General features: G+C 35.8%; 1 protein-coding gene across 1 annotated transcript in view; it reads left to right on the top strand.

The window, feature by feature from the left end:
- CCDC172 (coiled-coil domain containing 172) overlaps positions 1-17,641 on the top strand; it is a 52,980-nt gene that overhangs the window by 22,799 nt on the left and 12,540 nt on the right. Inside the window, exons 4-7 of the mRNA XM_043476622.1 lie at positions 5,742-5,858; positions 7,106-7,271; positions 10,485-10,586; positions 11,305-11,407. Of these exons, the coding sequence (XP_043332557.1) occupies positions 5,742-5,858; positions 7,106-7,271; positions 10,485-10,586; positions 11,305-11,407 (488 nt within the window). The remainder of the gene's footprint in view (positions 1-5,741; positions 5,859-7,105; positions 7,272-10,484; positions 10,587-11,304; positions 11,408-17,641) is intronic.

The raw sequence follows: 17,641 nt of genomic DNA, 5'->3' as shown, positions 1-17,641 counted from the left end.
GTGTTTATAAAAAAATGTGCTGTGTCCTCAGCGCTTCAGTCGTGTTTAACTCTGCAACCGCATGGACTGTAGCCTGCCAGGTTCCTTTGTCCATGGGATTCTCTAGACAAAATTACTAGATTGGGTTGCCATTTTCTTCTCCTATAAAAAATAATAGATCTGTTTTTTAATCTACAACTGATACAGTATTCACTGAAGTACTCTAGTGTTTAAATAGTTAAGTAACCTTTTTCATAGTCAATACAAACACATTCTTACCCCAGTTACTATGATTATGAATGTGGAAACTTCTACCTAACTTTCATGATGTTTTCTTGTGTAATGTCTATTTTACTATTGGGCAGAGCATTTAATCAGCAAAATATCAGATCCTAAAACCTGAAATTATTTTAAGCAACAGCATCCACAGCAAAGTGTAGATTATACTTTGTGCTTTGTTTCAGTTCAGTTCAGTTCAGTTCAGTCACTCAGTCATGTCCGACTCTGCGACCCCATGGACTGCAGCACGCCAGGCCTCCCTGTCCATCACCAACTCCCAGAGCTTACTCAAACTCATGTCCATTGAACTGGTGATGCCATCCAACCATCTCATCCTCTGTCATCCCCTTCTCCTCCTGCTCTTAATCTCCCCCAGCATCAGGGTCTTTTCAAATGACTCAGCTCTTCGCATCAGGTGGCCAAAGTACTGGAGTTTCAGCTTCAGCCTCAGTCCTTCCAATGAACACCCAGGACTGATCTCCTTTAGGATGGACTGGTTGGATCTCCTTGCAGTCCAAGGGTCTCTCAAGAGTCTTCTCCAACACCACAGTCAAAATTCTTCGCTCAGCTTCTTTCTCAGTCAACTCTCTCACATCCATACATGACCACTGGAAAAACCATAGCCTTGACTAGATGGACCTTTGTTGGCAAAGTAATGTCTCTGCTTTTTAATATGCTGTCTAAGTTGGTCATAACTTTCCTTCCAAGGAGTAAGCGTCTTTTAATTTCATGGCTGCAGTCACCATCTGCAGTGATTTTGGAGCCCCCCAAAATAGTCTGGCATTGTTTCCTCATGTGTTTGTCATGATGTGATGGGACCAGATGCCATAATCTTAGTGTTCTGAATGTTGAGCTTTAAGCCAACTTTTTCACTCTTCTCTTTCACTTTCAAGAGGCTCTTTAGTTCTTCTTCCTTTTCTGCCATAAGGGTAGTGTCATCTGCATATCTGAGGTTATTGATATTTCTCCTGGCAATCTTGATTCCAGCTGTGCTTCGTCCAGCCCAGCATTTCTCATGATGTACTCTACATATAAGTTAAATAAGCAGGGTGACAATATACAGCCTTGATGTACTCCTTTTCCTATTTGGAACCAGTCTGTTGTTCCATGCCCAGTTCTAACTGTTGCTTCCTGACCTGCATACAGATTTCTCAAGAGGCAGGTCAGGTGGTCTGGTATTCCCATCTCTTGAAGAATTTTCCACATTTTATTGTGACCCACACAGTCAAAGGCTTTGGCATAGTCAATAAAACAGAAATACATGTTTTTCTGGAACTCTCTTGCTTTTTCAATGATCCCATGAATACTGGCAATTTGATCTCTGGTTCCTCTGCCTTTTCTAAAACCAGCTTGAACATCTGAAAGTTCATGGTTCACATACTGTTGAAGCCTGACTTGGAGAATTTTGAGCATTACTAAAAATACTTTCTTTACTTGAACCCAGACACTAATTTCACATCGTCAGTCATTCTCAATTTTCAAGTTATTTTGGTAGAAAAATACCTAAGGGTGTCCAAGTGGCAAGAGTAGTGAAGAGTCCCAAATAATGGCTATGCTGAAAACTGACCTAGTTGACCAAATAAGTTAACTCATTGGGAAAACTACAAGCTCTATTGACAGCTCAAATATCCCAGGAGAAATAAGACAGGGGAAGAAACAAGCAAAATCTTTATTGCTGAAAAAGGTAAAATTAACCAGAGTGTTGGCACTGTTATAAATTAAAAATTTTCAAAACAACAATATTTTCTTACAAAGCTTGGCTGTTTGATTCTAGAATATAACTTTACAGATGCACACAGATATTTTCATTTTGTTTGTAGTCAGAGGAAGGAACAAGATGAGAAAGAGAAATTTGAACCTTCCACTGCTTTCTTTTTATTGTTTGTAGCCCCTTGAGATCCCTGGGTAATTTCGCAGATATAGCCAGTGGTTTCTTTTTGTAAGTAAGTCTGTTTGTTTGTTTGTTTGTTTTTATCATGGATGTCCAGGCTACTATGAGTGTAAGATAGTGCCTCAATTCAAACATGACTCAGAGATAAGTTCAAAACTTTAAATTACAATTTTGCATCTCTTTTAGTATCTTTCCAATTCTGAATCCTACCCATACTTTCGCAACAAAAGAAAGATGAGAGAAATCTCTAATGATAATTTATTCTGTGAGATGACCTCATCTTGTGACCCTATCAGTATCTTCAGGGTTATATTTGGAATATTTATACAGTAGTAGATATGGTTTTAAAAAGTCAGAATGTGAAAAACAATTTAAGAAATGAGTTGTGATAACAGGAAGAACAGAAGGAATAGTGAGAAACACATTCCACAAATAGGTGGTCTTGAAAAGCTTTTTTAGTAGTAAAATTAATAACTTGGTAGATGGAACTGGATAGATCCTAAAGCCTTTGACCCCTTAGTTACAATAAAATAGAAGGTCTGATAATATTAGACCCCATGTAGTTCCTACAGCCATAACTTATTGCCATCCTCAGCTTGTGAGTCAGCATATCATAGGCATCTGTTCTTTCTTAACCTTCCTAACTTGAGCTTCTCCAAAGTCCTGCTTCTTTCTTCTATTACTCTCTTTTCCCTACTTGCCAATTCTATTATGCATTAAATGTTTTCATCACAGATCCTAAGTAAATTTAAAAATTAATGTTACTGTAATCTTTCTGTAGTAATTGATTCTCTGGGACTTTTTAGGTCTTGATTAAAAGAGGAAAATGTATGAGAAGATAGTGTAAAACAGAAAGTAGGAATGAAGAGTACACCAATAATGAGTTAAAACAAAGAAGTAAAAAGACCTCAAAGTGGATAATTTACATAGAATTTTAGGGAAGAGAAAAATTTCAGCTATACCTTTCTTACAGATCTTTTAAATAGTTGTCTAATTTTCATTTGGTGTATTTAGATTTCATTTTTTCAGATTTCATGTTTTATGGTAAAACATTCCAATTAAATGACAGTATGTCTAATATCTTTCTTTAATTATTATTTTTCCTTTTAAGAAAGAAGACATGAGTTCAGTGATAATTTTAGGTCTTATTGATAGCCATAATAGAACACCTTAACTTCTGAGTCCTTAAGATAAGGCTTTTCTGAATTTGAGTAATAAATTTGCTTGTCTTATTTTAAACTTCCTTAGTTTAATAAGTAATATTTTCTCCATTTTTGGTTTTCATTGCAGGTTTGACTACAAATTGTGGTAGAAACAGAATCAGAATTTAGGAATTTTGATTCTGAAAGGCATATTACATAAAATACCTAATTGGATTAACCCAAAATTTATCCAGCCCGATGTTTGGTCTCAAAGCATTTTTTTTGGCATTGATGGTTATTGTTCATAAGTGCAACTCTGAGAGTTAGGAATATACTACAAAGGTCCATCTGGTCAAGGCTATGGTTTTTCCAGTGGTCAGGTATGGATGTGAGAGTTGGACTGTGAAGAAAGCTGAGCACCAAAAAATTGATGCTTTTGAACTGTGGTGTTGGAGAAGACTCTTGAGAGTCCCTTGGACTGCAAGGAGATCCAACCAGTCCATCCTGAAGGAGATCAGTCCTGGGTGTTCATTGGAAGGACTGATGCTGAAGCTGAACCTCTAGTACTTTGGCCACCTCATGTGAAGAGTTGACTCATTGGAAAAGACCCTGATGCTGGGAGGGATTGGGGGCAGGAGGAGTAGGGGACAACAGAGGATGAGATGGCTGGATGGCATCACCGACTCGATGGACATGAGTTTGAGTAAACTCTGGGAGTTGGTGATGGACAGGGAGGCCTGGCATGCTGCGATTCATGGGGTCGCAAAGAGTTGGACACGACTGAGCGACTGAACTGAACTGAACTGAACCTTTTTTCAGTGAGTTCTCATAGACCTAGTATTTGGTAATTTTTCTGTCTCTTATATTTGTACACTTTCAACTTATACTGTTGTCAAAGCCTGAAGTCCTGTTTTAGTTCCAAAAGTATCTTTATATTACTGTGAAATAGTTCTAGTATTTCCATAATAGAACCATGATTTAGAAGCAGTAAAGTCAGAAGAACTGAATTTTAGTCCTGGGTTTTCCCCTAATTAATTATATAACCTTTGTTAAGGTATTAACTTCTTTGGAACTCATTTTACTCTCATTTATATAATATATATTAAATAGCTTAGAAGTATTTTCTTATTTGAAATAAATGTGATAGAATTCATGATCATAGCTTTGCTCACCATTGTTACCAGTTTGTATATGATTTTATAGATCAAGACATATGTTTTCTAATTTCTGTCTTCTCAGACAGTAAAATATTAACTGCCCCATTCTCCCCTCCCCAATTTTGAAAGTATTTCTGAATCCCTTTGGTCATGTAAGTTGTACCTTTCTAATCTTTCTTTATTGATGATAGAGTTGATGGAATCAGCACTAAGTGCTGAAGGTATTGGCAGATGTGCTGTGATATTATATAAATGTAAGATCATATTTTCTGTTTTATTTCAGCTGTTTTTTTTTTAATGCCAGTATTTGTAGGGCTTTTTAGCCATATCATTTCAAAATGTCTTTTAGGCCAACCCTTTGGGTCTGGACCAGACTATTCCTAGCTCTTTACTATTCAATATCTTCTGGGACAGAGATTTCACAACCTGTCTCTCACCTTGAAGAAGCTCTTATAGCTAACATAAATCTTGCTTTCTGCAACTTAAGTTTGGATTTATTTCTTTTTTCTTTTCTCTGTGGAGATGGGAACAGCCCCAAACTTGAAGTGATGCTTTCTTATGAGGGCCAGTACTGAATGTAGTGGAAGGATTATTTCCAGTCTGGCATCATTTTTAGCTTTTACATATTAAAGCTTCCTGACTTTCATTTCAATATTCATGGTCTCAAGAGATGCTATTCTTTATAGCCCAAATGAAATAACAGTTACATATCTAATATTAATGTTTATTATATCTTTTGCTAGTTAGAACCAAATGAGGTACTAAAATAAAAAATGAGTTCTCAAAAGCCATATGAGAACTTTAACAGATTTGTGTTTTATTGGGTATAACTATAGTCATGGGAGTGGATTTTTGCCTGTGGTTTCTAGATTTGATCTCATTATTTTACTAGTCATATTGTATACATGATTTCTTTATCCGTATTTTCTAGTAATAAGACTAAAATCTTGTTCTTTAAAACAAGCTGTCTTGAAGCAAATTTCAGTGTGTGTCATAGCTTAGTAGCTTAGTGCCTAAGCTACCAAATGTACTAGATATCAGGAAAAATGCATTCTCTGCCCTTGATGCGCCTATAGTTTTATTAGGGGAAGAGATTATAAAAATTGTAAAGCACTTATGAAATAATTTAAGATAGAGCATGTAAAGTAAGATGTTTAATGTGAATTTTATTTTGCATCTTAAAGGTTGATATAAAAAATTTTATGCTATACAGATCTCTTCTATTAATTAAGATACCCTGAAACGTCTAATTGTTTCATTCTGATTCCCCCCCCTTTTTTTTTTGCTTTAAAGGTTCAGCAGTTTTCTGAAAAAGCCTTCTTCTTACAGCTTTTGAAAACACACGAAAATGCCTTAGAGAGACAGTGCAATGAAATTACAAACCAAAGGAATATGCTTCTCCAAACCTTTGTACGTCTCCATCCACTTGGAAAAGTTTATTTTACTAATTGTATCAAAAATTTGTATAAAAATATGCTTAGATGTACATTTAGAAAAATTATCCATATGCATATTGGCAGGTAGTCCTATTGAGATATGGAAAATTATTAAGTGCTATTTTAAACCAATTGGTAGAGTAATATAGTTTGAAAGAATTAAATTGTCAGGATGCAGTACAGAAATTATTTGCAATTGTAATAAGCATAAAAGAAACATTGAAACTGAGTTGAATTGCTCAGGCTTCAAGGTCTTGGTTTTAATGCTTTTGAAAGGCACAGAGGTTCAAACTTGCGGCAAATTAATGGATGTGGGAGCAAAGATAGATTTTGTTTGTTTTTTTTATCATAAATCACAGCAAACAGACTCAGTAGCTTTAAATGACAAGAACAGCTTAAGAATATAATCTGTAACTAATTGACTTTTCAAAAAAACACATTTTAAACTTAAAAATATATATCCAGAGTCAGAATCAACAGAATCAACCACCAAATGGTTATGAATGGCATGGCAAGTTTCCAGCTGTAGCTCTTAATTAGTTCTGTTTCTTGGAAAAAAATTGGAAAACACAGTAATGTTTAGGTCCTACCATTGTCAAAAACTTTAGGTTCTAGCATTGTTTAAAGTTTCTGGAAATTCTTATTTCTACTTCATGTTGATATTTTATGAAATTTAAACTGTTATTTAGAACTATATTTGAAACGACCATGTAATTTTACCTTGTCTACATTTTAAAAGATTTTTTTGGAATTTACACTCAAAGGACAGTTATTCCTTTGAGTGTAGACCTGCATTTTCAACTTTGGTCATTTAATTCTTTTCCATCCAGTTGCAATGTAATTCCTTTGAGTATAGATTTTCATTTTCAACTTTGATCATTTTGTTATTTTATCACCAATTTTGCAATGACAAAATGGCATATATGGCTGTAAGTTTAATACACAAACAGACACATACATAATGATGGGTGGTAAAATTTCTACCTCAGTAATTCTCCTAAAATATTAAGGATAAATCTTTCACATGAAAATAGTTAGTTGTTATCATGTAATAACCTCAATTTTTAAAATTAATATTGCTGGAGGAATATAACATTTTAGTATCAGGAATATAATTTTCTGTTTCATTCTCAGTATTTCCAAATGATTGAATTTTAATCATTAAAGAAGAATATTGTTGCAATTAACACCTATGTTTGGTCCTTTGTTTCCATTTTTCAGGAGGCTACAAAGAGAAGAGTTACAGAGGAGGAAGAAAAATTTATTAAGGAAATTACAGATTTCAATAATGAATATGAATTAACAAAGAAACGAGAGCTCTTGATGAAAGAAAATGTCAAGATTCAAATATCTGACTTAGAAAACCAGGCAAACATTCTTAAAATGGGTAGAAAACATAGTACCATCTCATTTATCTGGCATTAATGAAGATAACTTATTTTGAATTAATGAATTTTCCAGAAATTTTACATTTTCATAAGTAAATTGGGTTATTGCATTGCTATTCTTTTACTTTTATCTTAATTATATATCTCTTTTACTGTGAGCTGTCTCAAGTTCTTTAGAAGTAGGTGTGACATGATCATTGGTCATTTATTTAATAACCAAATTCTGTTTACAATCTGTTATATATTAGGCACCCTTCTAGGTCCTGGAGGTATAACTAAAATGTGGGGGGATGAAATATATAGGCAGATATTTATAGTACATTGTGATAGAAACTATATAGGTGATATTGTTGCTGTGATCTTTATTTTACCATCAACACAGTTTAAACTAGGAAACACTGTTACACAGTGGGGTGGGGAGAATTCCATTTCAGAAACGCTAGTATGCAGGTAATTGCAGTCTGTAATAAGATCCTGAACTAAAGAAATCATCAAAGAGAGGCTCAGTGGTGAAGAATCCGTCTGTCAGTGCGAGAGACACGGGTTTGATCCCTGGTTAGGAAAAATCCCACATGCGGCAGAGCAGCTAAGCCCTTGTTCTGCAACTGTTGAGCCCATGTGCCTCAATTACTGAAGCCCACATGACCTAGAGCTTGTACTGCGCAGAAAGAGAAGCCACCACAATGAGAAACCTGCCCAACTAAGAGTAACACCCTCTCACTGCAACTAGAGAAAACTCTATGCAACGATGAGACACAGTACAGCCATAAATAAATGAAATTATTAAAGAAAAAATAGAAGTTAGCAAGAGAGGAGAAGACAAAGAGATTTTTAGGAAGCATGACAGATGTATCACTGACTAAACAGATGTAACAAAAGTCAAGCATGAACCACAGTTTTCAAACTTCAGAGATTGTGTAGAATATGGTACCAGGAGGAAGAGCAGAGATGGAGGTGAACTGTAGCCTTTTCTGGACAAAAAAACTTAAGTTTTGTTTCGATGTTTTTAGTTGGAGATGTCTATGGGATAAACAGGTAGAAATGCCCAAGTAGCAGGTTAAAATTTGGTTGTGAAACTGTTACAAGAGATCAAGCTAGAACATTAGTTGTGGGATTCCAGATAAGTTGCTAACATAATTCAAAGGGAACATGTAGAGGGAACATAAAGGGGTAGCAAAGACCAAAGTTAGAAAATGGAAAAGCATAGCATTTAAGGAAAGAAAGAGAATAATGAGACAGAGATGTCAAAGAGGGCAAGAGGAGAACCAGCAGAGAGTAATATGTGATTTGGGACAAGATGCTTAAGTTTTATTGCTTCAGTTTCTTCATTTATGAAGATGGAGGATAATGATAATGACCTTAACAAGATTGTTGTAATTACTCGTGAAATAATATTTAATTACATAGAATGCTACCTGGATCATAATTAAACCCTTAAAACATAGGGATTATACTTTTTAATTAGCTTAATTTCATAAATGAAGAAAATGAGGCTCTCAGAGATAAGTTGCTTTGGGTAGAGAGTATGGGACATCTTATAGGCATACATCTGGGAAGTTCTAATATATATGTATATATGTGTATATATATATATATGAATATATATATATTATGATCAGGAAGGAGCACAATACAAAAACTAGAACTAGAGAAAATGTATTAAAAACTATTTTTAGATATTGAGGCAAGAGACTGTCCAAGACTCTGATTCCTAAGAGAAGGAAAACGCATGAAGGATGATTACCCTAAGCTTTTACCTGGTTGCAGTTTTTTGACAACAGGAGAGAGAGAGGGAACTTAAACAAAACATAGTGGCCTGATTGAGTCAAGGATACAAAGACTGGGGTTCAGGGAGGCTGAGTTAGCTGAAATTTTCAGGACAACGTACAGAGAGGAAAGAACTGCATAGACAGAACCTCCAGAAATCTACATAGAGGTTGCTTTGAGTCTTTGGCTATATATTACTTTGCCTACATAGGGGCAAATCCTCTAGACTGAATAAAGAAAAACTGCTAGGGAATCATAAGCTCAACAATTCCGTGAGCTCACACAGGACTGAGAGACATTCATGCTCCATCCTTTCAGAATAGAAAGAGCTCATTAAACAGAAGAATCCTGCCTTAATAGTAGGATTCAATTAGCCTTTGACCTAAGGCTATTCTGGACACACTCTAAATCTTAAAAGCAAGGTTTGAACCTAATTATGTTACCTAACTGCATGCTAAATAGCAGGTATCAACATGCTTGAGGGGAAGAGAGCAAATTCAAACATCAACAAAATAGTAAGCAAAATGTCTAGTATCCAACCAAAAATCACTATATCTATGAAAAAGGAATTGTATCTCATGCCAAAAAGGAAATTAGGTCAACAGAAACATCTCCAGAAATCATAGAGATAATGAAATTCACAGAGAAAGACTTTTAAAATTGATATTATAAAAATATTCAAGACCATGAATATAATAGAAATAAAAGATATAATAAAAAATTCAAAAAACTACTTGGCAAGATCCAACATCCTTTCATGATAAACACAGTCAATAAACTAGACATAAAAGGGACCATTCTCAATCTGATGAAGAGTATCTATGAAAAACCCTGGTGAATGTTATTTATGATGGAAGAATGAGAATTTCTCATCTAAAATCAGGAAAAGATGAAATATTCATCCATTCCTAATACTTATATTCAGCATTTTACTAGAGATTTTAGCCTGGGCAGTCAGGCAAGAAAAAAATATAAGACATCTAGATTGGAAATGAAGTAGTAAAACTATCTCTATTTGAACATAGCATGATCTTGTGTATAGAAATCCTAAGGAATCCATAGGAAAACTATTTGAGCTAATAAACAAGTTCAGCAAGGTGGCAGGTTATTAGATCAATATACACAAGCCAAATGGACAATTTGTAAATTAACATTCAATTTGCAATCAAAAAAGAGTAAAACACATTTAACAACAGTTTAAGACTTGTATATAAAAACTACAAAAAACATTGTTGAAAGAAAGAAGACCTAAATAAAGGGAAAGTCATCCCAAGCTGATGGATTGGAAGATCTAATATTGTTAAGCAGTACTCCCAAAAGTATATTGACCATACATTGCTTACATTTTTACTACGCAAGAAAAAGTTAATCATTCTTGACAGACATTAGGCAAAGCCAAAAACAGTTAAAATACGGGGTTTTTTTTTTTGCATATTTATTTCTAGAAATGAAGTCAATGGAACATGATAATGACCTGTTAAATGAACTTCAAAAACAAAAGAGTGAATTAATACAAGAATTATTTACTTTGCAGAGGAAGCTTAAAGGTATTATATATATGAGTTACTTTGCTGATGAATAGTTATATACCCATCGTTTGTTGTTCAGTTGCTAAGTTGTTGTGTCCAACTCTTTGTGACACCATGGACTGTAGCACACTAGGCCCTCCTATCCTTCACCATCTTCTGGAGTCCACTAAATTCATGTTCATTGAGCCAGTGATGATATCTGTCTATCTCATCCTCTGGTGCCCCCTTCTCCTTTTGCCTTCAGTCTTTCCCAGCATCAGGGTCTTTTCCAATGAGTCAGTTCATATCAGGTGGCCAAAGTATTGAAGTTTCATCTTCAGCATCAGTCATTCCAGTGAATATTCAGGGTTGATTTCTTTTGGGATTGACTGGTTTGATCTCCTTGCAGTCCAAGGGGCTCACAAGAGTCTTCTCTATTATAAGTTAATATTATTCTTTCAAAATGTATTTACTCATTGAGATATAGGTGATGTAAAAAGGGAATTTTATTGATGTGAAAAAGGAATAGGTAAAGCACTAAATTGATTAAGTGTTGAATCTGGTTATTTTTAATTTCATAAAATTTAAGATCTTTTTTTGTGTCTTTAATTGCTACATTTAAGTAGAAAAATAAAAAGCATTCGTATATGTATTTTACATGAAACACCAAAATTTAGAGCATTGTTTTTATGAATGAAGAAAGATAACCTTTATATTTAATTTTTTAAAGAGTGTAAGAATTTTATTAATTGTTTAGGTTTTGAAGATAAAAAAAATGGAGCCATTTGTACTACTAAATATCTAGAGGCAGAAAAAATAAAAATCAGTGAAAAACCTCAAAATGATGCTGAATGCTTAAGGTAAGAATTGCCTATTATACTTTGATATAAAGTCTGGTAATTTTTCAAGTTGTTAAGTAGATTTCAGCATAAAGCCAAATGTATAATAATTTCAAGATCATTTAAGATGTTATTTCCTTCTATGTGTATTCTGAAATATGTTAATAAGCAAATGCTTTACTGGCTAAAAACACATAAGTTTTAAATTGTATCAGGTTGATAATATTGAAATCAGTCTTATCTTTTCCTATTCCTCAAGAACTCTTGAGTTATTCACATCCTGAAAGATAAAATGTAGAATCGTTTCCACAACTCTTTTTTCTATTACCCCTAAGTTTTTGGAGTGAAATGACTGAAGTTACCTTTTTTGGTCCTTCTAGATTTCATGGGAGGAAATCACAGTCTACTACTTTACTTGAAGTCTGTCCTTCTGGTTTTGTGCCTAAAGATTGAAAATGTATTTTCTCTATGGAATATTTAGGTGTTTTCTGTGTATTTGGATAATGAAAGAATGGCTGAGGTCTGAAATGACCAAAGGAGAACATCTCCCCCAGTTTATTAATTTCATTATTATTTATTAATAATTCAGTGTTAACATTTGCTGGCTTAATTTTAAAGAGCTTCCTTATACTTTCTACGTTTCATGTAAGAAACAGAAACCTCATTACTGAATCTATGAAGAGGCATATGAAGTCTTCTTTCACATAAATCATACAGGAAATATGTCCACTAGAGCTGAACAAATGCTTCATATTAGCAGTGTATTGCCTTAAGCCATAATTTTAGTAGATTGTGAGAAAATATTTGCAATTTAATTTTATGTTACGTTTTATAAGCATGAAATATCAATCTCTTGGGTGATATGTTTGATACAGAATGAGTTTCTGTAATGACAGTCTGCTCACTGATTTTTTTTACGCTTTTAAAAATGTTCATGCCCACTGGTATCATTATAGTTCATAGTGTAAAGGCTTCCAGTATGAACTCCAGTTTTGTGGGTTTATCCCTCAGTCATAAAAGTTTTCCTTGGGTTAAAATTAAACACTCAAAGTCTGTTAAGAGGGCCTTTTCCTTCAGAGATGGTGACACAGGAAATTTGTATAGAAAAAGACATCAGTTAATATGCCTAGTTCAAACTTTGTATTTTAGCAGTTACTGAATGAAATGCCAGTGTTTATCAGTTTCCACTTTAAATTCTTTAAAATGTGTAGCTTAGTTTCCCTTCTGGTATGTTCCATAAAAATGATTTCAAGTGTGAAGAGCAGAGTCAAAGTACTAAGTATAGAGATTTTGAAAAAGAGCGCCATCAGTCTTATAAATAGTGAAATAACAAGGAGCTAATAATGGTAGCAAGAAATGATATGACATTTATTGAACATCACTAAGACCAAAATTAAGTTGATTTTACCCCTAAATTTTATAATAGAATCTTTTTCATTTCTGTGTTCAAATGTGTACTGAATCCTATAGTAATGACCTTCATCTTAAATTTTCCGGTTTAACTGCTGTTGGTATAGATTCTGTTTTGATAGCAGGGTTTCTCAGACTTGGCACTGTGGAGATTTGGGGCCAGGATATTGTGTGTGGGAGAGCTGTCCCATGCAGTGTAAGATGTTTATTAGCTTTCCTGGTCTCTACCAACGAGATACCAGCAGCACTACCCACCCCCCGTTGTTACAAACCACAGACATCTCCATTATTACCACGTGTCCCCCAGGCAGAGGCAGGTGGGCACAACAGTCCCCAGTTCAGAACCAGTCTTATTTTAAGGTTTTTATCATGGCACTTCTACTTTTATTAAACTTTAACCTGTAAGAAAGCAATTGCAAAAAATTAATACTTCTTTTCTATGAGCTTATTGTTTCTGCTTTTTATAATTAGAAAAGTTTTGATACCTATTTTATTCTGTCTGTATTATTGAAATTCTTTTATAATGATTATAAAGGTAAAGTTTTTTAAAGTTAATCTGCCATGTTCAGGTTGTTTGTTGGACTCAACTTAATGCCATCCGTTAATGAAGAGAAGCAGTACTTTATATTCACAATATTTTAATGATCTCTTTAGTTAATCTTTCCCTGTTTATAAATTATAAGATATTTGTTTATTTAAAAGATTCTGTTGTGAAGAGAATGGGATCATTAATTAACACATGTTAAGGCAACTGATTTACAGAATATTGCTATGATTAACACCTAAACCAGAGGTTGGATTAATTTCTAAGAAGCATCCCTGAGAACTTTATAACTGATCAAGCTAGTGTTTTTCACATAGTCTGGGGAGGACAGAAGTGATAAACCTCAGGGTCTTGAGAGGCGATAAGCATAGAGATTAAGGTTACAAACCCTTTGAATCCCAGCTTTGCTATTTACTAGGTTGGTGACCCCAGACAAGCAATTTAACATGTCTGTGATTCATTCTCTACATCTATCAAATGAAGTTAATAATAGCAACCACCTCACAAGATTATAATAAAAATTAAATGACTTAATATATGTGTGTATATGTATATATACATACATATATGTGTATATATATATAAAGCCCTTAAAGCAGTGCTTCAGTTCAGTTCAGTCTCTCAGTCATGTCCGACTCTTTGCGACCCCATGAATCTCAGCATGCCAGGCCTCCCTGTCCATCACCAACTCTCGGAGTTTACTCAAACTCATGTCCATCGAGTCAGTGATGCCATCCAGCCATCTCATCCTCTGTCATCCCCTTCTCCTCCTGCCCCCAATCCCTCCCAACATCAGCGTCTTTTCCAATGAGTCAACTCTTCTCATGAGGTGGCCAAAGTACTGGAGTTTCAGCTTCAGCATCAGTCCTTCCAATGAACACCCAGGACTGATCTCCTTTAAGATGGACTGGTTGGATCTCCTTGCAGTCCAAGGGACTCTCAAGAGTCTTCTCCAACACCACAGTTCAAAAGCATCAATTCTTCAGCGCTCAACTTTCTTCACGGTCCAACTGTCACATCCATACCTGACCACTGGAAAAACCATAGCCTTGACTAGACAGACCTTTGTTGGCAAAGTAATGTCTCTACTTTTTAATATGCTATCTAGGTTGGTCATAACTTTCCTTCCAAGGAGTAAGCGTCTTTTAATTTCATGGCTGCAATCACCATCTGCAGTGATTTTGGAGCCCCAAAAAATAAAGTCTGACACTGTTTCCACTGTTTCCCCATCTATTTGCCATGAAGGAATGGGACCAGATGCCATGATCTTAGTTTTCTGAATATTGAGCTTTAAGCCAACTTTTTCACTTTCTTCTTTCACTTTCATCAAAGAGGCTTTTTAGTTCCTCTTCACATTCTGCCATAAGGGTGGTGTCATCTGCATATCTGAGGTTATTGATATTTCTCCCAGCAGTCTTGATTCCAGCTTTTGCTTCTTCCAGCCCAGCATTTTTCATGATGTACTCTGCATATAAGTTAAATAAGCGAGGTGACAATATACAGCCTTGACACACTCCTTTTCCTATTTGGAACCAGTCTGTTGTTCCATGTCCAGTTCTAACTGTTGCTTCCTGACCTGCATGTAGTACACAGTAAATACTCTAAATTATTATACATAATTATGCTTGTATAATTACTTATGATTTCATCTGTACTTCTTATTATCCATATGGATTTCATGCCTTTCAAGCTTCTTTCTCATTTTTTTTTTCTGTCCTTTTAATGCAGAGACTTCCTGAAAGTTAGTTATTGATTGGATTCTTATTTTGTCCTCTCCATAGCTTGTCTCATTTGGTCTAAAGTTTTGGTTATCATCTATAGATAATTTTCAAATCTCTGTCATTAATCCCTCCTGCCTAAGATCTCACTGAATTCTCGACAATTTAATTATTGTTGTTATTGTTCAGTTGCTAAGTCATGTCTGACTCTTTGCAAACCCATGGACTGTAGCATGCCAGGCTCCTCTGTCCTCCACTGTCTCCCAGAGTTTGCTCAAATTCATTTCCATTGAGTTGGTGATGCCATCCAACCATCTCATCCTGTGTTACCCTCTTCTCCTCCTGCCTTCCATCTTTCTCATCATCAGGGTCTTTTACATTGAGTCGACTCTTCACATCAAGTGGCCAAAGTATTGGAGCTTCTGCTTCAACAACAGTTCTTCCAATCAATATTCAGGGTTGATTTCCTGTAAGATTGACTGGCTTGGTCTCCTTGCAGTCCAAGAGACTCTCAAGAGACTTCTCCAATACCACAATTCAAAAGCAACAATTCTTTGGTGCTCAGCCTTCTTTATGGACCAACTTTCATATCCGTGCATGACTACTGGAAAAACCATAGCTTTGACTGTTATGGACCTTTGTCAGCAAAGTGTTATCTCTGCTTTTTAATACTGTGTCTAGGTTTGTCATAGCTTTCCTTCCAAAGAATAAAGTGTCTTTTAATTTCATGACTGCAGTTACTGTCCACAGTAATTTTGGAGTCCAAGAAAATAAAGTCTGTCACTGCTTTCACTTTTTTCCCTTCTATTTGCCACGACATGATGGGATTGGATTACATGATCTTAGATTTTTGTGTTGAGTTTTAAGCCAGCTTTTTCACTCTTCTCTTTGACCTCTTTCAAAAATGTAATATAATCAACCAAAAGCAAAAGCGTAACCTGTATTACCTCCCTGCATTTCTGTCACTTACTGTATTCTGCTAGCTCATCAGAGTACTATTTGTGCATTTCCAAATATGCCCGAGGACTTCACACCTCTGTATATTTCTTTTTCTTTTCCATTAGCTAAAATCTGATTTAGTCCTCAAGGCATAGCTCACATGGCATTTTTCCTAGGTATTGCTCAAACCCAAAATGTAAAACCAAGAAGGACCCTGTGGGGCTCCTGGGCACAGAAGTCTTTTTATCCCTCTTTTCTTATAGGCAAGGCTCCAACCTCCATGGTCTTCCCTGAGTTCCAAAGGACAGGTTTGAACAGTTGCTGATCAAGAGAGGAGTAGCCAAGAAACCACTTGAGGCAAGATTAAAGGGACCAGAGAAGCTCCTCAAGATTAGGAGACTCTAAATGGAAGTAAAAGAGTGCAAGCCCTGCATATACCCTAATTTTGCCCACCCTTGAACTCCTGCTACAGAGCTCCTTGTCAAACCCTCCCAGATTGGGACACATAGTTTTCAAGAGCAGGAGTCTGCTGCATCCTCCTTTACTTGGCAAAACAATGAATCTATTCTTTTCTACTTTACCCAAAACTCTTGTCTTCATGATTCGATTTGGCACTGGTGCAGAGAGGCCGAGCTTTTGGCATGAAACGTAGCAAGTGTGTTTGATGTGTTCACAAATCATTTCCGTCCTATCCCAGCCCGTCACCAAGTTTCGTTGCTTTTGCCTCCAAAACATTTCTTGAATCCTCCCACTTCTCTCTCCACAGCTAACATCCTAGTTCTAGCCACTCGTCTCTCTTCCCTGGATCCCAGTAACAATCTCTTTTCTGCTTTTCCCTCAACCACTCTTGCTACCATTGCATTGTAAATTGAGCTGCTTAATTTCCCTTATTAAAATTATCTGTGGCTTCATAATGAACATAATACAACCTAAAGCTCATGACTTGTCACAATATGGTATATGACCACCTCCCAGATGTTATTCCCAACTATGGTTACCAACAAAGTTCCATCTAGTCAAAGCTCTGGTTTTTCCAGTAGTCATGTGTGGATGTGAGAGTTGGACTATAAAGAAAGCTGAGTGCTGAAGAATTGATGCTTTTGAACTGTGGTGTTGGAGAAGACTCTTGAGAGTCCCTTGGACTGCAAGGTGATCCAACCAGTCAATCCTAAAGGAAATCAGTCCTGAATGTTCACTGGAAGGACTGATGGTGAAGCTGAAACTCCAATACTTTGGCCACCTGATGCAAAGCGCTAACTCCTTGGAAAAGATTGAAGGCAGGAGGAGAAGAGGACGACAGAGGATGAGATGGTTGGATGGCATCACCAACACAATGAACATGAGTAGGCTCAGGCAGTTGGTAATGGACAGGGAAGCCTGGCATGCTATAGTCCGTGGGGTCATAAAGAGTTGGACACGATTTAGTGACTGAACTGACTGACTGATGTTTCCCTTCTCACTCTGCTCCCTCAAGCAATCCGGACTTTCTTCCACCTAAGACCTTTATCTATGCCTTTCTTTCTCCTCAGGTTAACAGATTGTCCCTTGCTTTATGTCTCCTACCTGATGAAATATACCTTATCCTTTGAAAGTGAAAGTGAAGTCGCTCAGTCATGTCCGACTCTTTGCGACCCCATGGACTGT

The sequence above is a fragment of the Cervus canadensis genome, chromosome 8 (assembly GCF_019320065.1).
Source record: "Cervus canadensis isolate Bull #8, Minnesota chromosome 8, ASM1932006v1, whole genome shotgun sequence".
In the NCBI taxonomy this organism is placed as follows: Eukaryota; Metazoa; Chordata; class Mammalia; order Artiodactyla; family Cervidae; genus Cervus; species Cervus canadensis.
The sequence above is the reverse complement of the archived record's forward strand: the minus strand, read 5'-3'. Positions and strand labels throughout refer to the sequence as shown.